This window comes from Falco rusticolus, chromosome 5 (assembly GCF_015220075.1).
Source record: "Falco rusticolus isolate bFalRus1 chromosome 5, bFalRus1.pri, whole genome shotgun sequence".
NCBI classification, from domain to species: Eukaryota; Metazoa; Chordata; class Aves; order Falconiformes; family Falconidae; genus Falco; species Falco rusticolus.
The window spans coordinates 62,151,081-62,177,549 of NC_051191.1; the positions used below are offsets into that span (position 1 = coordinate 62,151,081).

A 26,469-nucleotide genomic window follows, 5' to 3' on the forward strand; every position below is an offset into this window, starting at 1 on the left:
TTGCCAAAATGTGTCTCTTAAAATAAATGCCAGAAATTTATTTTTTCTACCACAAAAAATATAAATCTAATATATTCGGTTATTTATCAAGGTAAGGAAATGCTATGTGGTTACTTAAAACTACCCAAATGTTTTAGGTGCCCCAGAAATAAGTCTCATGCACACAATTCCATGCTTCTGCATTCCGTAGGAATAAGACAGTCTGCATTTCCTTTTCTGCTACTAGAGGATCACACAAATGAAGGATTTCATGAAGATTTTGGATTTGGTTTTAAATGAGTCTTCCAAAGTGTCAGTATGTGTGGCTCTTGGTTCAATTGACAAATACTTTCTAACTGCACTCAAAAAGGACTGAAATAAGCTGTTTATACAAAATTTACAAGATCCAAAATTAAAAAAAAAAAAAAAAGCCCAAAACCCAAACAAAAACAAACCCTGAAAAAACATCAAAAGAAAAAAAAACCCACACCAACTTTTAAAATCAGAAGTATATGCTATTGGGCAAATTAACATTGACCAGGTACCTTTCTGCTATTTTAAGATTCACTAAAATTATTTCTTAAGGTTGCTCAAATGCTCGGTTGCCTTGCAAAGTTTTTAAATTCTGATAACAGTTAAAAAAAAAAAAGGCTTTATGTAAGATATGAGATACACCCGTTTTATTTATTGTTCAGTCATTACTAGGCATTGGGCTCAAACACTTAAACATGGCAATTACAGTAGATACAAGACCAAATAAAACTATTACAATTGTTTTATAACCCATTCTAGAAGTATTGAAAATGGGCATGAGGCAAATTCCAGACACATTATCACTTAGATTTTATTTACTTACATATACCACATCAAATTTCAGATGTTAAGAGTTTATATTTCCTTGTAACAAAATGCAATGTAAAAGCAAGATGACCTTATCAAAATAATTGTTATTACTCTATATGCAGCATTAGGTTATTATAAAAATAAAAAAGTTTTATAAACAATGATAAAAACGTAGAAGCTGGTATATTAAAACTTTTTACATTTTCACTAAAACGGCAAGTTTCAAGATGACAAGGAAAAAATGCAGGCAGTGTTAGGACTTACAAAGGCATTATGAAGAGGTGTACACAGTGCATTGCAAATCTGCAGGTGTACAAATGTTATCTACTGCTCTGAACAGTCAGAAAGTCACCGAATTTACAGACATATGCTATTGATTTTTTAGCGGTCTAATTAGGAGGTTCTACTAGTTATCATTAGAACCACCTCAGATCTTCAACGATCCTTAAAAATGAACAACCAGTTCGAAAAGTGCTAGAGGATACTGAATGGCGTACCCTAAGTTTGCCCTGATATTGTATTCTTCCATAGACATCAGCTTATAGACACAGTAGACAACTGATTAGACACTGTAGATGGACTTTTCAATTAATGCATGTCAATTGTTCTTATTTTACCTGTGTTTTGTATTAAATGAAAGAGAAGTGTTTGAAAGCAAGTCATGTGTGATCTATGCTGCATACCTGTGGGTATTACAGCTTCAGATAAGCAGAAACTCTTGCCACATACACAACGACTGGGGTGGATGTTTCCCAACTCTTAACTCATATGCCAGCATATAAAAAGAAAGGTTTGTTGCCAATGGCAGCTCCAAAGCACTCCTCTTGTTCTCCTAGGCTGAGCGAAATGAAAAGTACCATTAGAGAACAGAGATGGCTTTTGCTTTATCAAACTGAACAAAACTGTACAAATATTGAATGTGAGGGAAGAATACAAATCAGCAAAGGGCGGTTGGATCAGAAATATAAAACTGTATACAATTGACTTTCAAATTTGTCTCCTCTGTAGCCAGGCAATTAAAAGTCAAAGAAAAGAAACCATTTCAATTGCCCAGAGGCAAGCGCAGGCTCTACAGCAAGGAAATGAAAAGAATGAGAAGTAGTAGTTCTATTTGGCAGAGACACTCTGCCTGGAAAGGATTAAAAGCACTTTCCTCATTTGAGGAAAAGTGGGTATACCCAAAATGTCTCAGTCAAAATCTGCTTAGTCCAGCAGGATGTGTTTTCCCATGAAACTTCTTACCAAGAAGTTACTTTGGCAAGGCAGTCTGCTTTTCCAGGAAGTTTAGCAGCGAGCAGTGATTAAAAATACCACAGTTCCAATAACACCGGTCAGCCCTTCTACACAATGTCCTCAGTCTGTGGATTAGAGGGGTATCCTTGCCTGCTTTCAGCAGGAATCGTTTATTCTTTCCATACTTCCCTAGGACTATGCAACACCTCTCTAGCAGCAGTCATATTTCTTCCTTGGAATTTGTTCAATGGGTATAAAGACAAATTGTATACTTGCTATATGTGACTACCACTGATGTGTTGTAGGCTTGTCCAGGCAATTAAATATTGATCTTAATTTCTCCTTCACACCACATTAGTGGTAGGTACTAGTGAAGACCGTCAGAAAATCAGTAAAAGAAAAAAAAAAAAAAAAAGAGAGAACCACTATAAGAAATCACTTTTGCTAATAAAAATTTACATTTTATTCCTAGCATATGACAATACAGACAAAAAGCCAGAACAGCAAAATGGAGAGTGAGGGAAGAAGACAAGGGGGAACTGGTACTCCTTCCGCATAGTCAGTTTCTTGCTCAGTTTCCTAGTGGTTTGCCTTGTCTAGCAGGATGTTTGGCTTTCTCCACTAGAGTAAAACAAACATGAATTGAAGAGATGGGTACCAACTAAGAGGCACACAGCCACTGAATAGGTGGTTTGTATCACTGACATTGAAATTAGCTAAATTAGAGCTGGTCCCATTTGCTTTCCACATAAGGTAAAATAAATTAAAGAAATTTTATATATATATATATATATATATATGCTGAGACTCCTACATTTCCTTCCACAGAGTAATAGGTAGACTTCAAAGACTTTTAAAATGAAAAACTGAAGTTTACTTTTCCTTCTACATTCTTAGCAAGCATATCTGACTACATTACATTTGTAGCTGGAAAAGCTCCATTTTCAGAAAGAAGATGCAGATAAATATAATTACTTGGGCATTAATAAAGATTTCTAGACATAAGCTCTGAATAATGTAACCTGACATAATGGACATAGAAATACAAATTAATGATTTCAGCTCTAACCCAGTAAAGCAGTGTAAGCTATTGTTAAATGTCAAGCTTTTCAACTCTTTTGTGAATCACTTTTGATCAAAAACTATGATAGATTACACCTCTACAACAGTCCTGCTTACTTATGTAGATTAGTTCCTTTTCTTAAATTGCCTTAACTGGAGGTAAGGCTTTAAAAACAACACAAATGGACATCACTTTTTTCTGTGCACTCTGTTATAGTGACCCATCAAGAGGAATTAATCTGTGCTGTTCTAAAAACATACAAAGAAACAAATCATCCATGCTGAAAAAAACCCCACATTTAAGCAGTTCTAAGCAACAGATGGGATTAGAGGGATTATAGAAAAGGTTACTCCTTAATATGAGTCATTTTAAAAAGACTGAACTCATCAGCCATTGAAGTAGTTTCCATTCAATCCATAAAATATATAAAGTGGGCATAGATAGAGAACATCTTAATTTACAACTGGAAAAGACTTCTTAAAATTTGAAAACTGCTTAACTTCTATGCAAGTATTGAGTAACTAAGAATGTGTATCTCATCCTACATGTTAATTCTCTCTCTTTGTCTTTTTTCTCAAGGTTTTCTACTCTCAGTTTCAAAATCTCTGCAGAAGGTAGATGAAGATATGTTGCTAACCACATTAGGAAAAACTTTGCGAAATGGAGATACAACTGGGAACAGAGGAGCTATACCTTTGCTAAAGCATTATAAGACTGAAGACAGTAGTGTTTTGGATGAAGAAGATGACAGAAACGTGAAGTTTTTGGTGAGTTTTCAGTTTTATGTTTTGGCTTAATCATAAAACAAATATTCTCTTTATAGCCCTTTAGAAAACGTACAAGGATTTAAAGCAACAACCTGGTGAATATATAAAAAATAGCATACTATAGTCAAGAATAAATTTTCAACTGTAAGAATATAATTCCAACATTTTAAATGTGTTGGACAGTTGAATAAAAGAAATCTGATTTTTTACAGAATTATGTGTACCCAAAACTTGAGGAGGAAAAAGCCTGTATTTATATTTGATTCAGCATGTCCCTATATGCATCAACAGGTTTTTAACTTCACCAAATACAAGACTCATTATTTTCTCTCATTCCTTACCACAAAACCATTGCAGCCAAAGATGTAAAGCAATTAACTACTTTTAAACATTCTTATTAGATATGATTTTAAATAATCTTGAAATATAAATCACTTGCACTGCTAAGTATAAAGTATAAAAAGTCAAGTATAAAAAGTGACCACAACTGACTTTATTTACTGCTACTCTTGTTTTCCCTTAAAATAGGACACAGGCTCCAGACATGATTTCTTAAATCATGTTATGTCAATCAACTTAAGTAGAAAGCAACTACCTTATCTTGCACTGAAGGGAGCCATGGCTTTCCCAGCTGACACTGAAATTCGAAACATTGAATCAATACAGCAAAGAGAGACTGCAGATGAAGAAAATTTGCCTAAATTCCCTATAGGAAGAAGAGATTTTGATGGTAAAGATATTTTCATTTTACACAAAAATTATTTCATTCTCATAAAGTATAATGCAATGCCTATACAGGAATTTGATAAAGATTCATTTAGAAACTTCATGTCTATTGTGTTCAGTGCACGGGAGAGGAAGTATTTGTTAAGCTTGTTCAATTAGTATTTCCAGAGGCCATAAAGAATTCTAGATCTTTGATATTTTAAACTTCCAGATATTTTTTTTTCTCTGTAGTGCTCAGGTGTATGCTGGGAAGAGTCTATCGACCTTGTTGGCAAGTCTGAAAACTTCTGACCTACACCACCTTCTTTGAAGACCAAACATTTTATTATGAGTTTAATGTAACTTGAAGTTACTGTGTTTCAGTGTGGCTATACATATGCATCCAAAAATGCTTTCCCATAGCATTGTAGAAGGAGAAGTAATTCATTATCAAAAAAGAACATAGCTGTAACTACTAACAATGTATTGTTATCAAAAAATAAAAGACTTCCGCATAATCTAGGCTTGTAATTAATTGTCTAATATTACACACAAGCTCCTTCCATGTATTTTAGTATGAAAGGAAGCAGTTCATTAATTTCACCCTTTTCTTGCAAATCTGAACCAGCCAACATACCATATATGTCGAACAAAACCTTATAGTCGAAAAAAGTGAGTTAATTTTGCCTGACCAGCAATCAGCTTATTCTTGCTCGCAGTTTTGCTGTGTTTTCTTTTTCCACCAGTTTTGCTGTCTAATTCCTTCTGAGGATTGTTTGAAGTCTTAGGTCTTTTAGCAATTTTTTGCAAAGACAGTTCGCTTTCCTTATCGCAGATTACTTTGTCATTATTCAAATCCATCTGTTCATTCTTGGAGTTCTCACTTCTTGGCTGACAACTCAGCTTTCCCATTTCTGTGTAACTTCTAGTCTGGTGAACATTTTCAGAAATAGTTCCAAGCACTGGTACATCAAGACAGGAATTCATACCTTCTGTCATGTAAGAATATCAAAAACATATGTGAAGAAATAAAAAGTTACCTGGGATTATTCATTCTTTTTCTATCAGCGGACTGCCTGTGTGTTTTTTTAAATCAAAACTAGTGCTTTATCTGTAAAACAAAACTATGCTGGTCATTGCAGTTACATTTGCTAAGTGTTCCTAAGTGTATTGACAATTTAAAATGACATTGCTCAAAAACATGTAATAGCAACTAACTTAGGGATTTGGATTTATAATATTAAGGTATTGGAAAATATGATTAAAGAGCTTATAAGTTATATATATGATATGGTTTAGGGTGGAGTAAAAAATGTTTTCCCTTTTTAATGGCAAAAGATATAATTTAGCTTTCTTTTGTAAAGTAAGAAGAAACTTTTTCATAATATATGTAAAATGTATCAATTTTTTAACCAAGACAGCATCAATGCATATTTTTTTGAAACAGATTTATATTTCCAAAGCATTAACATTACAGTTTTGATGCTAAGACAGTTAACTGATCATAGCTTACAGACAGCAATGAGATGTCTTTTTTTTTTTTCTTGAAAACTCATTTGTACTTGAGTTTTACTAAAGCCTGGTTTGATAACACTTGAAATATTAACTATCACATTTACTTATTCAATCCTACTACAGCTTACCTGTGAGATACCCAGCTTTTAAATGTTGCTTTGGTGCAGGATGCATGCAGGTTGGAATTCGGCTACTGCTGAGGAAATGCTGATCCTTTGTTTCACTCAACTCGTTTTTATATGTACATGCAAACTGAGATTTGATTGAAGATGGTTTCATCTGCAAATAACAATCTGGTATTAGCTTTAATTATTTACAAAAGTAAAAGACAACACCTGCAAGATTAGTGAAATAATAAGTTTCCCCATTCTTCTTCCTTGAAAACTTTTTAGACCACATAAATACCAGAAAAATGAGTACACTCATGTAAAAAATATTTATGAAGTACTTATTTACAAAGTGTAAAGCCTTTCAAGAATATTTATAAATTCTTCTATTAAAGTCCTAAAACAATTTTTTTCACCTCTTTCAGAAAGTTACACATTAACTTTTAAAGCTTCAAGCTAAGATTTTCTGTCAAATTTAGCCCCCTCTTTCAGTAGACTGCAGATTCTAGACTCCGCCACTTTGAGTAGTTGTCCTAGCTGCTACGGTCAATTATCATACTTCTACGGGTCATCACCTTTGATTTGTCAGTTCATAAATGCCAAGTATATGACAAGTCTCACCACTTAACCAATTTATATGGAGGTAAGCATAACAGCAACACTGAAAAGTAATGATAAGGAATATAAACTAAGCTTCAATATACTTATACCTAAAATTGGAATATAAAGTATTATTTCAGATCTTTCTTTGGCAAATTTCAGATTTCCCATTTACTCACAAAATAAAGCCATTCCGTCTTTGAATGCCAATGCCTAATTCCACATTTGTCAAAACATACCCATACAGTGTAAGCTGCCAGAAACCTACAATAGTAAAAAGCACTGTTGTATCTGGTTGTGCATGCTCATGTCCACCTTCTAGTCTTGGAAGCAGGGAACCTAGTCTCAGCACAGGGAAATCAAAATATCGGGCTCAATGACAGAAAAAATATTTCAATATATTAAATATATCCATATTTAATGAATCCATGTTTACAGGTCAAACTTCCTCAGTTTACACTTAAATTACAGCTTCACAACAGCTTGGAATTTCAGGGTCAAGCTTTGTAATTTCTGACCAGTTTATCACAAATGCTATAGACTCTGCAAAATATATTCTACTCTCATTCCCACTGGATTATACAAAATCTGTTGAAAGGTACAGCACAGAAGAGATAATTACAATATATTACTTTTTTTAGCTAATAATTCTATTATAACATCACAGATTAAGTCATATTTGAGCTGAACAGGTGCTACATACAAATATCAGGAAAAAGCTAAAGCAAGAAACGTCACAAAAAATATTAGTGTATATATAGATAGATAAAAGGAATGATTTGTCAAGTATGAGGTTACAGCCACTTTTCTGCTGATTAAAAATTTTGTATTATGCAAGTCTATTTTTCCTCTTAACACAAGCATGTTTAAATTTTGCAGTTCAGGTTTGACCCTTATAGATATGTTTTTCTTCTAACTCAAAACCTCAGATTTAGACAGAATGAAATAAAATAATATGTTCCCAGAAACTTCCTTTCCCAGGGGCCTTCATCCACAAAATCCAGTCACAATTTACACCACTTTCATCAAATACTGGGTTTGTTCATAATAAGCTAACAGACTAACTTTTTATCATTGACATGCAACCTAAGTGTCTCTTCTTCTTCCTGATACTGCAGCTGACTACGTGAACACACCTAGTCTTTTCGGAAAAAAAGTAACCCATTTATTTACAGAAATGTAGTTCCTTCTGACTTAATATATCTGTACATATATAGTATTACCTTAAACCTCAGTATTCCCTTCTAGAGTTAAAAAGATCCAGTTGTCCATCCCTCCCAAACAGCCTGAGAAAGAAAGGTGGATTCATCAGGAGGAACTAGCCAGCCTGACTCTCAGCAATTCTAATCTTTTCCAAGTGTTAATCTACTCTGTACTTAAAACATTTCCTGTAAGGTAAGACTATATACATAGATATTTACAAGGTTTTGTGTGCTTTAAGTTTGTGCCTTAGCTCAATGAGTCATTAAGTGTATGTCATTAACTTTATACTCTTTTCAGAAAATGTTTTGAAGGCTAGAGAAGCCATATACAGAATAAGCTTAAAAAAAATTTAAGTAATTAAAAATGCAACTCTAATCCAATTTAAACCTAATCAACATCCTATTATATAATTACAATATTCAGACTATATGGGCTTACATTTTCTTTAATGTTACTGTAATATTAAAAAAAAAATATTCCTGTATTTGCTGTTTCTGAAACACTTCACCTTAATCCTTTAAAATTCCCTCAATTCTTAATTACTGTTCAGCAAGTGACAGACATAAAAAATTACACAATAATGCGCACAGGGTTCTATCACATATTCCTATTGCAAGAGGCAAATAACTTACTATTTGTGCTGAGCTGATGATCAACACAGCACAACAGCCATCAAACTTGAGCAAGAAAGCCTGACAGTTACCATTCTATAACCAATAAATCCAGTTATGTCTGGCGGTTTCTTTTTACCACCCCCATTCAACACTTCAATAATTCAGTTTGTGGGGATTTGAATATGTGAAGTCAAAAGGACAGAAATCTAGCTTAAATACAGAAAACTTGCAGCACAAACCCATCTGCCTGTTTCAACTTCACTGAAGCTTGAAATATGCCTCAAAACTTCACTCTACTGCACCACATACCAGTTAGCCATTTGCAAACAGTATACAAAGCTCTACCAAATATGACTGTTTCAGATGATGTTAGTACTAATCTAGAGGGTACATATAAATCACGAGTGCAAGACTGAATTTGTTGAAGCAGTCAAACTTCCCAGCTAGTCTAGGAATGTATATTTGCCAGTAAACACAAGTGAATGACACTGAGTGAAATAGCAGTAAGTAATTTTAGGAGGCTGAAGGCAGAACACAAAAGAGCACAAGTCTAGCGCTGAATTAAAAAGTAGAGTTTCACTGGAATGTTTTTAAAGAAAAAAAAAAGAAAAAAAAGGAGGAACTTAAAGCTTGATTGGAGTACACATAATAAAGCCTATCAACAGCTTGAAATAGCTTTCAGAAATTAGAGGTTTTTTATATTAGATTTCCTGAAATCCACTGCTTTGAGGGGACCCAGCTCTGGGAGAGCAAAAAGATGTTGGGAGCTCAATTTGCTAACCAAGTAGTTGCACACAAATGGCGTACAATGAATTCAGACTTAATATCCCCTCTCCTATTCACAAGCAAGCGGGATGCTGCTGTTATTCCTATACAAAGAAAGAAGTTCTGCTGTGTTTCAGAAAAAGGGGTTTGTTGTTATCACTGCTCAGCTGGAAGACAGTATGATAGAATTTAAGACAGCGTTTCAGAACATGTAGGTCAATTAGTAGCCCTAATGAGTAGATAAAGCAGGACATTCTCCCACCTTGACTTCTACATCTAGAGAAGTTTTTCAGTTGTTTGAGATGCTAATGTAAAACATCCATTTTTATATGAAGTATTAATGGTGCATGCTCTATTTATTTCTAAAAGTTAGTTGATAATCTATTCCAGATCTCCTTCGAGCAGCTACATACAGACAGTACTGCCAATATTTAGTCACTAAGAATGTTCAGATTTGGGTTTTGTACACTGGAATGGCATAATAGAATTTGAAAACCTACATCAGTAACAACAAACACATGTTTTTATTTTCTAGCCAAGCAATTAGAGTACAATTTGGAAGAGTAAAAGAGATGAAAAGAGAAAATGTATTTTCTCCACCCTTACCCTTGTCCTTAAAGAAAAATATATTAAAGGTAAGTTGAAAGACAAAGTTGAAAAAGCGAAGGGATGCAAAGGGAAGAGTTACAAAACAATAAATGGTAAGTATCATTGCCAAACCAAGGCATTATGTTACTCAAACATGAAAAATGTCCTGAATAGCTCAGGTAATGGCAAGCTTTTACTGTACTGAAACTCTCAGTTTTTTGTAGCATGATATCGTAGCAGTCTTTTGCTATCCCAAATTAATCTACAACTTTTGTGAGAACATTTAGCCTCAAATCACCTCATTACTGGGTTTCAAAAATACTCAAAACTCACAGCTGTGGGTCCTAGGAAAGTAGTTTAGGGGACTTGTAGAAACAAAAATGGTATTTTCTACACAAGTGCAGTTTATCAACTGACACTATAATAAAGTCTTTCTTCCAATTCTGTGCTGAACATAACCTTTTCCCCCTCCCCCTCTGTCCTCAAGATACTAATTTTTAGCAAACTCCATACACATCAAAGCTACTAGTCAGCTTAGTATTCTCCACAGTTATAATCCACTTAGAAATAAATATTTCTTGCTACAATAGATGAGACTACTATCTGAGGAAGATTGTTTTCTCTATTACTATGAATTTTCTGTTCACAATTACAGTGGGCATAAAGAAAACTCTTCATAACTTCCTGTTAATAGTTTTCCAAGTCACAGTTTATTTGTACTGGAATCACAAATAGGCAAAACAATTCTCTCAAATAACAGCATTTAGAGAACTAAGCAATAAAAAGTAACAGCAGTGCATGAAGCTAGATATTAAGTCATTTTATATAGGCACAAACAAGTCACATGAGAAAGGCAGACTGATGTTTTCCTTTGTGGAGCTTTTTCCTTGGAAGGATTTCTATACACAGCAAAATTACAATGAACTTCAAGCATGCCAGGATTTGTTAGAGTTCTTAAGACACAAATTCTTTTTAAAACTAAAACTACCGTTTCACTCCAAATTGGAGGGAAATGGTGCCTCATATACGAAAAGCTGTCTCCAGTTACATTAAGAAAAAAAGTGCCAAAGTCCTTGCAGCTGTTTCAGAGTAAATGTGTTAACAATGCAGCAGGATTTCTAAAACAATGTATTAAAAGGCCAAAACAATCCTGAGTTTATGAAAAAAGAACTGTCACCCTCATACACTGCATTCTGACAGCCTAATACCTTTTATTCCTTCTTAACGCCTGGAGTTCTGTTTCACCCGATCCCATCAGTTCAGAAAAGTATTTTACCTATAGCTTGAAAATCTAATTATTTTTTTATGGTACAGAGGACAAATGAAAATCTTATTCTGCAACAGTTTTGTTGTCTTAAGTTGCTCTTTAACCTAAACAAAGCACCAATAAGCAGGAGTTGCACAACCCCTTTGAAATCAACAGAAATAGTCAAACAATACGGTAGGATACCTATTTCAGATACATGAGTCTGATGCAAAGAAGTAGACATGAGGTTGGATGAACATTTCTTAGATAAAATACCCCTCTCCTGTCCCATTAAAATTTCTATATATTTTTTATAAAGCAGAAAAGAGTGATAAGAACAACTGACAATAAGAGACATAATTCAACAGATGCTCTATAGTCCTTTCTGCATTACAGAATCCTTCCACAAAACACCATTCACCAGAAAACACTCCACTTAAACACAACAAACTTGAAACTCTAAATCGTCTTCCAAAGGAAGATTGAGATTCTTACTCTTACCTGGTTCTGCTGGAGGGAATCAAAAAAATGCAACATGCTAGTTCCCCAGACTTCTTTCTCCTCAAGGGATCAGAGCTACAGCTTTGCCTCCTAACAAATGCCATTACAGTTAGGTGATCTTTCTGCATCTCTTCCAGTATTTAATGAGGATTGAAAGACAAAAATATTTCTTTGTCTTTCATTGCTGCCAAGAATTTGTTTTGGCACAATGGAAATACCCACAGATTTATTTTATTTTTAAACACCAATTCCAGTTTACTTTATCCACTCTCCGTATTTTTAGACACTAAACGCATATGCATGATGTTATGCCCTAGGTCTACTATTATCAATCTTTACTCCTCCACATAATTCTGCAGAAGTTGAGAACAGTTCCTCTTAAGGAAGGAGAGGGCATAATTAATTTTTTTTCTTTTTAAGTTTAGAGAAGTGTTTCTCCTTTCGCTTTACAGAGTTTCCTAAATTTCTTTATTTGATGGGACTCAGCATACAACCAAACCAACCATCACTACTGTGGTTTTCTTCCCCTCTCAAATATGGAAAAGGAGACTTTTATGGGACGAGTTCTAATGAGAGATCGTTAATTTGTACTACACACTATCTATAGAACCACCTACCAGAGGCAGCATGGTAAAAAGGTCCTTAGGACAATTTTATGGAACTAATGCTAACATCACACATACTGCATAAGAAACTTCTCAGAAGAATCACTGACATTGAGAAGAAACATCATATTGCTATTGTCTTATTCAAAAAAATAAATGTATGTTATCTCTTCCGAGTCAGTTAAAATTAGTGCATTATGCATAACAAAATTTACAACTGTGAATTTTACAAGCAATCTGTACACATTTCAAATAATAATGGAGACTGATATTCAGTGTTAAGAAGGTGATATTACTACAGTACTTGAGATCTGTGGTCATGGACAAGGAATTCATTGTGCTACGTGCTGCACAATAAAGACAGAACAAAATTTATTTCTACCAAGAGGCATTACAATTCAAGACAAGAAAATATATGGATTCACAGAGAAAGGAATTTAAGTTAGTCATTGTAACGGGCATCCATCTCAACACAACGCACAGCTAAGTTTTGGGGAGAGGTTGATTTAAAGGTATTGAAAAAGGTTTTAAAGGAGGATAATGAGTTCTGCAGATACCTGTTGGAAATCCCTGCAGCTGTAAGAAACAGTATAAAACAGACAGCTGAAAAAGCTGGCCTGAAAATTAACAAATGAACAATGAATATTGCTATTGCAGACAATGTAAGCAAGGATAGATACTCAAAGCAGAAAATCAGAAATAACTAGTGGGTTGAGATAGGTTAAAATAAGTAGCTTATATGTACTACAACTTAAAGGAACAGATTGAGATGCAAACAGAAGAATGGCATCTAGTGTCTAATCCCTTTAATAACAACTTTTTGTACAGCAATCTCAGTGGAGAAAGACAAGCTAAAGCTGCAACTACGAAGTCCAAGAAAAATACATGGGAGCACATGAAAAAGCAAAATGAACATTTAATAAGTTATAGTTGAGTGGAGATACTGATAGAGAAGAACATATTCCAGAAGTGTTCTGGAGTGAAAAAGTAACAGGTAGGATACCATCCTCAATGTTAAGTATACCAGGAAAGATAAACATACCATCTCAAGATCAACAACAGGATGGCATACAAGTAACAAAAGATGTCAGTATCAACACAAGGGACACTTAGGTCAGATGTAGATCTGTGAACTGTTCACAAAGACAATAGCTGAACTTCTGTTTGTAGATGTATTCATCCACAAAGAAGGTACCAGAAGAGAAAAGTAAAGACAGAGCTCTATAAAGTCTTCATAGAAAAAGGAAGAAAGGAAGAAGTAGAAACACGCAAAAGAAACTCTGTAGAAATTGTTAGAAAGGTAGAAAGAAAACCAGAAAAAGACAAAATGAAAGACGAAGATTGCAAGAAAGCAAGCAGAATCTTAAGTGAGAGGATGGAGGTTAAAGATTAATGGCAGAGAACTATCTGAGTTTTAGTTACAAAAGTCATTAATTGTTTGGCAACAGCAATTTTAGTTGACTGGAAGGAGAAGACAACTAAAGTGAACACAGGAATACCAGAAGAATAATTCCAGACTTCACAGGAATATAGTGTAGTTTAGGTGGCAATGTTTGGCTGACACACAGAAAATAGAAATGCAAACATAATGTGAAACACTCCGATATCTTATCTTGAGTAAGAGAACTCCATGCTGATACATAACTGAGGAACATTTACACTCCGAACCGCATGATTTTTATATTCACTTTTTTAAATGTAAAAACATCTTGAGATATTTGGCTGCAGTTCTGTCTCTGGTACAACAGGATACACTGGAAGAAAGCCAGTGAGGATGACTGATTGTGACTGCTAGAGGCAGTTTAGCAGCTTGAATGTTGCTCTAAGATATGAGCTGCATAGCCCCAAGCAGACAGTCAGTCATGTTACCATCCACATTGCTCAAGTAGGGGAACAGAGTCCACCATCACAGATCTAAACTACAAAAGATAACATCCTAACAAAGGTTTACAGTCTTCTAAAATGCCAAAGAAAGTTTAATAGTGTAAACCACAGCCTTTAGACCTTTTGATTGTTCTCTTTGAATTTTGATTTTCCTAAGAAAAAAGATCATTTATCATAGAATCATTTAGATTGGAAAATACCTTTGAGGTTATCAAGTCCAACTGTTAACCCAGGACTGCCAAGTCAATCACTAAACCATGTCCCTAAGAACCATACCTATGTGTTTTTTGAACACCTCCAGGGATGGTGATTCCACTACCTCCCTGGGCAGCCTGTTCCAATGCTTGACCACCCTTTCAGTGAAGAAATTTTTCCTAACATCCAATCTAAGCCTCCCCTGGTGTAACTTGAGGCTGTTTCCTCTTGTCTTTCCTTGTTATCTGGGAGAAGAAACCTACCCCCACCTGCCTACAACCTCCTTTCAGGCCGTTGTAGAGAGCAATTATGGTTCCCCCTGAGTGTCTTCCTCTCCAAACTAAACAACCCCAGTTCCCTCAGCTGCTCCTCATAACACTTGGGCTCCAGACCCTTCACCAGCTGCATTGGACTTCTCTGGACATGCTCCAGCACCTCAGTGTCCCTCTTGTAGTGAGTGGCCCAAAACTGAACATAGTGTTCGAGATGCAGCCTCACTGGTGCCGAGTACAGGGGGACAATCACTTCCCTTGTCCTGCTGGCTACACTCTTTTGGATACAAGCCAGGATGCTGCTGGTCTTTTCTTGGCCACCTGGGCACCCTGCTGGCTCATGTTCAGCTGGCTCTTAACCAGCACCCCCAGATCCTTTTCAGCCAGGCAGCTTTCCAGCCGCTCTGCCCCCAGCCTGTAGCGCTGTGTGGGGCTGGTGTGACCCAAGTGCAGGACCCAGCACTGAGCCTTGCTGAACCTCATACAGCTGGCCTCAGCCCATCATCCGTCCTGCCTGTCCTGATCCCTCTGCAGAGCCTTCCTGCCCTCCAGCAGATCAACACTTCCTCCAGCTTGGTGTCATATGCAAACTTACTGAGGGTGCACTCAATCTCCTTGTCCTGATCATCAGTAAAGATATTAAACCGGGCTGGCCCCAATACTAAGCCCTGGGGAAGACCATTTGTGACCAGCCACCAGCTGGATGTAACCCCATTCACCACCGCTCTTTGAGCTCAGCCATCCAGCCAGCTTTTAACCCACCACAGAATACACTCGTCCCAGACATGAGCAGGTGGTTTCTTCAGCAGAATACTGTGGAAGACTTGTCAAAGGCTTTACTAAGGTCCAGGTAGACAACATCCACAGCCTTTCCCTCATCCACTGGAGGGGTTATCTTGTCATAGAAGGAGATCAGGTTGGTCAAGAAGGACCTGCCTTTCATAAATCCATGTTGTCCTGGCCTGATCCCCCGGCTGTCCTGCAAGTGCCCTGTGATGGTGCTCAGGATGATCTGCTCCATAACCTCCCCCAGCACCGATGTCAGGCTATACATATTTCAATATAGTCATCCTCAATTATATTAGGAGGCACCAGGAGAGCACCACAATCAGTTCTAGAAGTTACCTGAAAGATCTCAAGAACTATTGGGTAAAACCATCACTATTGGGTAAAACCATTCTGTTTTGCTACAGGAACATTCTATTTCACCAATCATGGTGAAGCAAGGCTAGGACAAGAGTCCTATTGAAAAAGTCAGATTCTTTATTGTGTTAACAAGAATCACAGGGGTCACAGGACCCTTATTAGAGCCAAGCACTAAAAAAGCAGCACAGGAATGTCACTTTTGCATGCAATTCCTGCTCCTGAAGTAGAACTCATTCAATTACTCCGAGACCTCTGAAAGAACTACTCTTTGCACGGAAATGATGGTAGCTATTCTAGTATTTTTGATTAGCAAAAAAGTACTTCCCAAAAAAGTTAAAATAGTTTCATAATATGAATCAGTCTCAAGACTCATATTTTTGGTAGTTTCTGTCAAAAATCTTGTAAGTTTCCAGTAAAGGTCTCAAATGTGACAGGTAATTGCTTTTAGATAATAGTTTTTTCTATTTTGATACTGAACACATCTGTTCATGAATCCAATTACAAAACCTTCATTTAGATAAGGAAACTGTGTCAATGTATTATGCAAACAGCATATCACATTTTTGCTATGAGAAGCTATAATTTAAATATGCTGCTTATTGTAAAATTAATATGAAGATCCTTTATCAGCTTAAATCTTTCATTATTTGCCTATGAGTTTTAAGCTAAATAATTAGTGCATGTATACAAAATACCCATCACCCACCCCACTCCCATTCCAAAAAAAGCACATGGAACAAAGTTGGAGAATATTTAAAACATGCTGGAAATACTGACAGTGCTTTTCATTTTACTTCCTTTTCATGACCACCTACTTATCAAACATGTAACGTTAAAATTCCCATCAAGTCCAGTGGCTGTTCTAGAACCAATTCTGATGGCTTAAAACACCTCTGTTTTGTTCCTTATATACCAATTACATTTATGTTTCTATCTGTTGTCAGGACTGTTTGTAAAAAATATTAAATCACTACTTTAATTTAGTGCTCTGTTGAAATGCTGTGGAAAATACAAGCTTTGCCACTTTCCATAGTCCCAACATTCAAGTTTGACAATTTTGAGGAAAAAAGACTACATAAAATGCAGTACCCTGGAAGACTGCAATTTTCAGTCACATTGAAGTTGTTCTTTTTAATATTGCCACTCACAATACCAACATACTCCTGTAATGTTCCATTTCACCTACAAAATAGCAAACATTAGCATCTTTATTTTATTATTCACAAAGCAATGTTATGAAAATGTTCTCAGAATTTTATAAATAAAAAGCATCCCTCCCCCCCAAAAATGCAATGAAAAAGTCATTATTACACTTTTAGAATGCCTATATTATCAGAACTGAAATCAAGTGCCTGTGTTCAGTTCTAGTTCTGTTTTCACATAGCTTCAGATTTATTTCAATAAACCTATTGAAATACACAGATGGTTAAATGAAGAGATATATACTAACTCAGCATATACCCATTAAAATATCTTCATTAGAAGTACTTTTAAGTTTAAAGCCTTTCTCTTCTGGAGTTTTAGATATTTCCATTCATATTAGAACCCTGTTTGAGTTCAGCTAATCACCACAAGTAAATCAAATCACATTTCTTTAGCTATAGGACACATTTCAGCCAAGTATTTGAGAATTTGAACACCATTTTTTTTTTTTATTTTAACATTATTTCAGTGTATCTATAGTTGCATAGCAATTTGTACACGGTACCTTTTTTTTTTTTTCATCCATAGATTTCTGAATACGTTGTCTAAGAGGTTTTGGAGAAGATCCACTGGACTGTGCTGGAGATCTATATTAAAAAGAGATAAGAAGTATTTAGAATATGTAAAATAAATTAGTTAAGAAAAATAGTTACCATATTAAGTTCCTCAGAAGCAGGAAGGCAAGTATCTTAGCTCTCCAAGCCTTACTTTGTTTTCTCCCTTTCTAACCACGTGTACTGTGACAACTGAAGACAGCATAATGAAAACAAACATACAGTTCCAATTTCTGGTATCATTTTGCAGTATGTTTACACCATTGTAATTCTGCAGCTATAGTATTATTATTCGTAATGGTGGTGATGAGTTACCAAGTCACCATTCTACTTACACCCCTCTGAATAGCATCTGGTTGACATCCAGAATAGTTTTCCTCATATTTACAGACTTTTCAATAGAAATACTCACACAAAGAAAATGCTTCCGCCCTCCTATATTGCAGTATGTGAATAGTTACATACATTAACGAATCTCTTTAATGCATATAATGCAAAAAAATTATTGATACTTATAAGAGGGGATTTTTTGATCTTGAAATAAGAACTAATCTGTGCATCTGTAAATATTACTTCTCTGTTTATGCTCATAGCAGGCCAGTGTGCATGAGGGCAGTTTTTTTCAAAAATAACTCATTTTTATTTGATTTGTTTAGCTCATTCTATTCAATAATTCCATAAACAACATTTATTTTATTTAGCTTATTCTTTATTTTATTTATTTCTGTTTCTCTGTGATGCAAAATTTCTGCAGGACCTTGCAATGTTTTTACCATTTAAATTGCCAAAATACATAGCTTCAGCATGCTCCCATCTATGCTGATCTCATTCATGAGTCCTCTTTGTAACCTGCAACGACAAAATTCTCAGCATTCCACTTTTCCAACAACTAATGATTCCTCAGGCTAAGCAACTGATTAAATGATCACTGCTTCTCCAGTGCATGGATAGGTATTCTTTTCAGTGCCCACAGAAATGTGTTTTCAAAAGATTCTTTGTTTTGTACACCAGATCAACACCGCTATTCCTTAAACAGAAGGAAATTTTAAGAACCAAGAAAAGAATGAGCAAGTAGTAATGACTGACTTTAACATTACTAGGATAGGAAGATGATGGGAATGATATAAAAACAGCAGCAAAAAAAAAGTTGCCCCAAACCTCAAATAACTGTTGAACCTGCAAATCCAGAAAGAGAACCTTTATTGTAGAAAGTTATGAAAATACTTATCCATGGTCATGCAGAGTTTAACTCTAAAACATAAGTAATACCATTAATTATATCAGAATTACCTTACTTGGATTTCAATATCATCACTACATTTTTTATGTTTGCTTAAAAATTTAAAAATATTACGGGAAAAATAGCACACTTCTGCCTTGTAAGCAAGCAGCTTCAAAATACAAAAAAATAGCAACATAATTTTATTTGAACTTCTATAATGCAAATCTAAAAAGAGTATTTTCCAGAAGACTGAAAAATGAGGTGCTTACAGAAGGAAAACATCTGATTAATATATTAAAGGACAGATTAAATAAGAAAAACTTCAGCTTGGTTATGATGTTCTGAAACACTGAGGATGTATTGTCAGTGCTTACATTTTCAGTTCCCAAACACATGCATTTCATAAATTACAATTAAAATACTTCTAATTAAAGAAAGCCAAAAAAAATTACACCCCACAATAGCTGCTTCTTAGCAATAGCTTTTTTGCAGGATTTCACTGCAGAAAAATAAATCTACCCTACTGATCTAGAAATTTATTAAAAGAAAACAAAGCAAGAAAAATTCCTGAAATGCTGAAGTTTGAAAAAAAAGAGGTGCTCTCATTTAACCTCAGCCTTCACCTGAAAATTAACAGTGCTCTCTCAAACTGACCAGAGCACCTACAAAACTATTCACGAGCTTTAAACATATTTCTTCAATAATGAAAACTCTAGAAGTAAAACCTAAAACCAATGACTAACAGGTTGTCAGAAAACATAAAACAATAACTACCATATGGGATGACCATCAATCTGATACACAGAATCAGATTAGGAAAAAGAATCTGAAAACTGTAGAGATGTTTCCTGCCAAAGGTACTGCCATTCATCCTGTAAATTGTTCCAGATTTACTCTTAACAGCAGCTTGGCAAAAAGACTGCAGCAAACACTCTAGATCAAATATCTGAGACATAAGCATTAACAAAAATGTGCTGTACCATAGAGGTGCCTTACATTGACGTAAATCATAGTGACACCTTAGCTACTATCCTGTGTAGTATTAAGGTGTTCAGCATTCATAAAGCAATTGCAGCCTTACAGTAAAGCTGCTAGAGAAATGCAGAACACAAAGATTTGATAAAAATTGAGAACAGGTGTTATTTGCAAGTTTTATTTCAGTTTTTGTGATTTTTTTTATTCCTAAAATAATTATTTAGGATCAAAAACCAATGAATGAATTACTTCTTAATATTTTTTTTAAATGGAAGCATGCAGATAATATTTAAAAAAATACAGAAAAATGAAATCTAAAACAAATTGACCACTAATAATTACTAAGGAAAACACAAGAATTGTCTTGACCACAATATTAATTCCCAGAGAGCAGTACCTGCTTACACCTACACTGAGAAGATTTTAAGTCAAACAAATGTTTCTCCTGTTGGAGAAAACTCCAGAAAATTAATTCAGTTGACAAATCAAATGAGTAACTGAAACCAAAGCACTTACTGGGCACTGTTATTCAGAAATAAGTGCTTTAAAATCCATTTTAAATTGAAGAGCTACCTTTAAAAAAAAATAATCAAGATTGCTATCTCTGAATAGCAGCAATGTTTAATTCAGAAGAATTCAGATGGGCCTTGATTCCATTCACATAGAGCATTAACCTAGATCTGATTAAGCTCCTTTTTCATACTGATAAAAATACAGCCACGGTGAGGTTTATTAAATTAATGAAACAATTTAAAAAGCAATGTGGATCACTTTTTCTGAATCTGAAGTAATGGAAAATGGAAAAATAAGAGACTGAAATCAGGGTTATTTTAAGATTGTTACATAATGAAGTAGAAATTTATAGCTACAGCTATTCGCAGATATTTGAGAGATGAAAGAAATATTCCACAATATTTTGTTACAAGCTGCCTTTGGTATTCAAAATTATTACAGGTTTATTTAGAATTCTTATTAGTGAAACTAATTTTTTTTTTAATTTTTTATTAGAATGTGCTTCTTCCTTTGGTTTCAATAAAAGAGCTCAAACAGTAAATCTAATAGAACCCTTAAATTCTTTGACTTTTAGGATCCTCCATCTTCTAATTTAGGACTTATCACTTTTTCCTTCCTGTTACCTTCACAGCCTTGCACCTGCACACTCTGTTAGTGTTGTTATAGTGAGCTTTCATGGGAAACAACTGCAACCAGCAGAAGAAACATCCTCTGCTTCCCCACTTTTCCTACCCTTTTCATTGTAGCTCTTCTTTTATGTTAGGGAACCCAAAAATGTGCATACACAGAGTTTAATAAGCAACTGGCCACACAGCCCCTGCCCTGATGAACAGATAGATGCTCCAACCACCACTAAAGGCATCACCAGCAGTGACAACCAATATGGGATTTGATCAGGTCCTTATGATGACGATACAGTTGCTCTGGGAAAAGCACTATTGGGGAACCGACTGCTGTACTACAGAAGATGCTTGTCTGGGAAGCCTGGCTGCTTTACCTCCCAGCTGGCCACCAAGAGAGTTTTCTCTTTCCTCTCCTCTCCCTCTTTTATTCTTCCTCAAAAGCAACTTTCACCATTACAGTCAATGTATGCTACCAGCTACAGACCCTACTGAAATCTTTATGCATGTGAATTTGTTTCAACATCCTTTGTGGAGTACTATCCTGATTGGTGGATGATGATATGTAAAACTATTTTACTATTTAAAACTGAATCTGCAAAATAATTACTGTGTAGGAAGGAAACATGATATAATACAAACATTTCTTGTGTCATAGCTAGACAAAGGAGGCATCTTCAAGTTGAATTGTAATCTAATTAGCTACTGAACAGACAGCATTTGAACTTAGGACTTCAAACTCAACAGGTATTTGTACAGTTTGTTGCAAATGATCTTCTTTCATGGTTTTTGTGCAGCCCAGAAGCGTACTAGCTCAAAAAGTCCATATTACAAAAATGGAAGATATTTTCTGAAGATACAGAAAATGCAAATGAGGAGGTAGAATACTTCTGAGAACTTGAGACTATTCTAAGAATGCCTTCCCTTTACATCTAACCTCACAACAGACTGCACTTTGGTCATTTGCTTTGTGTAAGTAGTATCAATGCCTTTTTAGCCACTCAGTATAAGACCTTTAAAAATAAACAAACATAACACAAACACAAAAAAACCTTCTAGTACTCACCTGAAGAGTGTCAAAACAGAGGTGGTTCCGAACAAATTTAATCTTTCATCATCATATAATAGTTCTGCTGTGTTCTGGGTAGGAGGACTGACTGCTTCTTCATCCAGAAGAACGAGTAAGACCTTTACAGTGTGTCTGCCACAATACACAGTGCCATGATTTATGGAATGCAATTTTGGCTGAAAGTAAATAAAATTAAAAGGAATATACAACAGGAAAAGGTCAATGAGCAAGACCAACAGCTTGCTTCCAAAAGCAACCCATATCAGCACAAGGTGTTAAGAAGCCCCTCCTTCCCTTCCGCAGTAAGCATTTATGGGGAACCTGCCCATGGGTAAGTTTCTTCCTCATCCCAAGAAATGAGAAGAGTTTAGATCACTGCCAACTGGAGGTATACACTGATGAGCAAGTCACACAGATAAATATACAAATCTGTGATGAAGCCATGTAGCAGAAATTAACATACATTTTCTCACAACCAGTTTGAGTGCTATGTGGTACACAAACACATTCTGGTGAAGTCCAACTCCTCTGATTAACTGAATCTGGTAAAGCAGTTGGTTAAAAGTGAGGTTTCCATCAAGATTTGACAACAGAGGTACTTAACACAATCTCCCGTTGTTTGGAACAGGATGAATTCCTCACAATTTTCAAAAGAATAAAGAATTCCTTAAAGAAAATAATAATCCACATCTGGAAGTGCTCAATGCTACAGTCAACAGTACAGATGTAGAATTCCATAGCCACTATGGGACTGCAAGAATTGCAAGTTTGCTGTATTTTTCTTTAAAAGTACTAGGAGTTCCACAGAGAAATTTAGTGCTTAATACACACTAGTAGATTTTAAAAACTGTAGGCTTTCTTACTCACCAATACACAGAAACACTGAGTAGCCTGACTTTGTTCAGGACAGGACAAGCAATGAACTGCATTTATCTAATCAGTTAACTGCTTCTAAACACAGTCTTGAAAAGATCAAATTCTATTTCTCTCTCTATTTGATTACATCAATTAGTGTATGTAGCTTTCAAGAAACCATAGCAACACATGTCAGTCAGTTACTATAAGTTATAATCAATAGCTAGAAATAGCAATTACAGAAATGGTTGTTACTTGGCTTTACAGAATTGGCCTATTTCAGTACCATTTAATTTCCTCAAAATTTATTCTGAACCTCTTCAGTCATTACATCACCTCATAATAGATTTTTATAAAATGTCATGTGTGTCACAGTAAATCTGTCTTAATGAGAGAAGTACAAATTTGGCATCATCTTGACTAATTATACAAAAAGGAAAAAAAATAATCTTTAGAATATAACAAGCTCCTAACTGCCAAAAGATGACCTTCAGAAATCTCATGTACTACAAGAAGTGACCTGGTGTACCAACCATGGACTAAAAACTTATTGTCCAAGGCACAATAAGAACTTTAGGCAAGACAAGAATCCTTGCCATAAAAATCTTGTTTGTTAGTAAGTTTAAAATCATAATTCAAATTATTTTTTCAAGAAAATAGTTCATCAGTCTTTCAAGGATAGTGACCATTAGCTACTCCAGAGTATTCTTGTTAGGTCCAGAAACACCAGATCCCATTTACAGTAGTAATTTTCTCGGGAAGAAATTAATCATAATTCCCATTAGTCACTTTGCAGGCTTCATTCAACACAAGGTAGTGCTTAAAAGCAATAACTTTTCCTGGATCTCTAGATTCTTGAAAAACAAACAATGATCGAAGAAAACTGTCACTGCCAGCAGGGGAAAAAAAAAAAAAAGAAAAAAAAAAAAGGATTTTTCTAACAAAATAACTCTTTTCAGGTACATTTCATGAGGAAGCGGCCTTCCCAGGAGTTAGTGAAGGCATAATTTTCAGCTCTATAGTTAAGATCATATTTTAAATCTGCACTCAAAGAAATGATGCAATCTCTTACGTATGAAAAAACATAACATCCTGTCAAAGCCAGAACTTATTCTGAATATAGACTGTCTTTTCTGAAAAATTATAGCATCAGGGTTTGGGGGGTTCTATATAAAGTAAAAAAGAAAACAAAATAAAAAAACAAGCTTTATGTGAAACTCAGCATAGAACATGAATCTTTGCTGTCCTGAGATCTTAATGGAACAATACAGATGCTTTACATTTTTTATACAGCTCAAACTAATTTGGAAAACTTATGGGCTTTTTTGGTTTTTTTGGTTTTTTTTTTTTTCATTAGTAATGGTACCTACCCCTCTATACGGTTAGTAAAAAAATGTTCTTCTACACTAAGCTCTACTAAAATATGTAATTTGATAATAGTCTCAACATTTGCCTAAGCTCCCTTTTCCATCCCGTGTCTCTGTGAATCACACATTTAAGAATTATCATTACAATATGCATTCATCACACTCTCCACAAACTTCATTTACATTAACAAAAAAAAATTCCCTACACCAAAATCAAATAAGCATCATCAACAAATCAACACAACACCAACAAAGGCAGACAATTTACACACACTCCACCCCTTGTCCCTTCACCGCAATTACAAAAACAAAATTTCCCCAAACTTACTCTGTACTCTAGTGATGTTTAGTCCATATTTTGTCCGTTACCTCTCCCAATTAATGTCCTTATCTCCAGTTCCTCAGGCACCACATTGGGCACCACAAAGGACCATTGTGTGTTGACCTTGCCTAGCCACCAGGTGCCCACCAGGCTGCTCTATCACTCACCCTCTTCAACAGGACAGTGAGAGAAAATACGATGAAAAGCTCATGGGGTTGAGATAAGGACAGGGAGTTCATTATCAATTACCAACATGGGCAAAACAGACTTGACTTAAGGAAATTAATGTAATTCATTGCCAGTTAATCAGAATACAACCCCTACCTTCTTCCCATACTCAACTTCACGCCCTGCTCTTCTACCACCTTCCCCCAAGTGGCACAGGGGGGATGCAGAATGAGGAATGAGGGTTGTGGCCAATTTCTAACACTTTGTCTCTGCTGCTGCTTCTTCCTCACACTCTTCCTCTGCTCCTGCATGTGGTACCTCCAATGGGATACAGGCCTTCACAAACTTCTCCAGTGCAGGTCCTTCCCACAGGCTGTAGTTCTTCAAGAACTGCTGCAGCATCGGTCCTCTCCACCATGTACAGTCCTTCAGGAACAGACTGCTCCAGCATGGGTTGCCCATAAGGTCCTGCCAGAAAATGCGCTTCTGTGTGAGTTCCTCTCCATGGGCTACTGTTTCTGCCAGGAACCTGCTCCAGTGCGGGCTCTCCATGGGGTCACAGTTTCCTTCAGGGCACACCTGCTCCAGCATGGGGTCTTCCACAGGCTGCAGGGTGGATATCTGCTCTACTGTGTATCTCCATAGGCTGCAGAGGGACAACCTGCATCACACCATGGTCTTCAGTACAGGCTGCAGGGGAAATCTCTGCTCTGGTGCCTGGAGCACCTCCTTGCCCTCCTTCTTCACTGAGTTTGGTGTCTGTAGAGTTGCTTCTCTCACACGTTCTCACTCCTCTCTCCCCACTTCTGTTGCGCAGCACTTTTTACCCTTTCTTAAATGTTATCGCAGAGGCACTATGACCATTGCTGATTGCCTCAGCTTTGGCCAGCAACAGACCCACCCTGGAGCCAGCTGGAATTGGCTTTGTCCAATATGGGGGCAGCTTCTGGTGTCTTTTCACAGAAGCCACCCCTGCAGCCCTCCCTACTACCAAAACACAGCCACATAAACCCAATACTGCACTAGATTTGTCAAGCCAAGTGGCAGCTTAGTCACATCCAGACCACAGTCATGTCTGATGGCTCTCAGTTATATCCATATGGTAGTGAGTATGGATATACTGTAGTGAGTACATTGAAAAGAATTAGCTTCAAATCTATCATCCTCTGCTATGTACTCAAGTTTACTCACCGAGAAAAGCTGTGGTAGAATCTGACCATTCAGGAGCAGATGGGATGTTCCAACAATCAATTAACTTAAACTCAAGAATTGGCAAAAACTTCAACATAGAACCACAGCCTCACAGTAATATAATTACGTTCATAAGCTGCTTTCAGGTGCCCATTTTGAGAAAAATAACTTCACACTGCTATCAGTGGCATTAAGTATTTCACCACATTTCTTAACAATACCAGGATAAAACCACCTTTACTATCTTCTGCCTCAACAAGGATACTGGTAAACAGTCCTATAGAGTCATTAGACTGTGAATTGAAGAGCAATAAGAAACATGAACCATTTTGGAAAAGCAATTTTTTGGTGAATTCCTCTGAAGAATGAAGTTTTAAAAAAATAGTTTATTAACCTAGCTTATAATGATCTAATTTTTTTAAAATCTTATCAGTAATACAAGTAGCTAAAGACAGAACTGATATCTGTGATCAGTTTTTCAGATAGGGAAGAGAAAGAAACAGAATGATATGAAATGGAAACAGGGAAATACAATGATGAAAGATTCAGGGGTAACAGGAAAATAAGGATGAAATAGAT

General features: G+C 35.8%; 2 protein-coding genes across 4 annotated transcripts in view; one reads left to right on the forward strand and one right to left on the reverse strand.

Moving 5' to 3' along the window:
- Positions 1 to 637: 637 nt before the first annotated feature.
- On the forward strand, positions 638 to 4,792 carry PMCH (pro-melanin concentrating hormone). The gene is made up of 2 exons (XM_037390340.1): positions 638 to 3,885; positions 4,414 to 4,792. Exons 1-2 carry the CDS (start codon positions 3,646 to 3,648, stop codon positions 4,768 to 4,770), a joined length of 597 nt encoding a protein of 198 aa, XP_037246237.1. The 5' UTR covers positions 638 to 3,645; the 3' UTR covers positions 4,771 to 4,792.
- Positions 4,793 to 4,837: 45 nt separating this feature from the next.
- Positions 4,838 to 26,469, reverse strand: part of LOC119149258 (PARP1 binding protein) — a 57,438-nt gene continuing 35,806 nt past the window's right edge. The window contains exons 8-11 of one of the 3 annotated variants that reach the window (XM_037390328.1): positions 21,985 to 22,163; positions 17,545 to 17,621; positions 6,234 to 6,386; positions 4,838 to 5,582 (exon numbers count right to left, since the gene is read on the reverse strand). In XM_037390328.1, the coding sequence (XP_037246225.1) occupies positions 5,248 to 5,582; positions 6,234 to 6,386; positions 17,545 to 17,621; positions 21,985 to 22,163 (744 nt within the window). In that variant the 3' untranslated portion in view covers positions 4,838 to 5,247. Of the gene's footprint in view, positions 5,583 to 5,664; positions 5,702 to 6,233; positions 6,387 to 17,539; positions 17,622 to 21,984; positions 22,164 to 26,469 lie in introns of those variants that run through there. The other 2 variants (XM_037390327.1, XM_037390329.1) reach the window with 2 other exon arrangements.

Excerpts from the sequence above, each read along its gene's own strand:
- PMCH (XM_037390340.1), top strand. The coding sequence starts at position 3,646 with ATGTGTATCTCATCCTACATGTTAATTCTCTCTCTTTGTCTTTTTTCT. Across the intron at positions 3,886-4,413 it reads ACAGAAACGTGAAGTTTTTG|GACACAGGCTCCAGACATGA; the intron begins GTGAGTTTTCAG and ends CCCTTAAAATAG.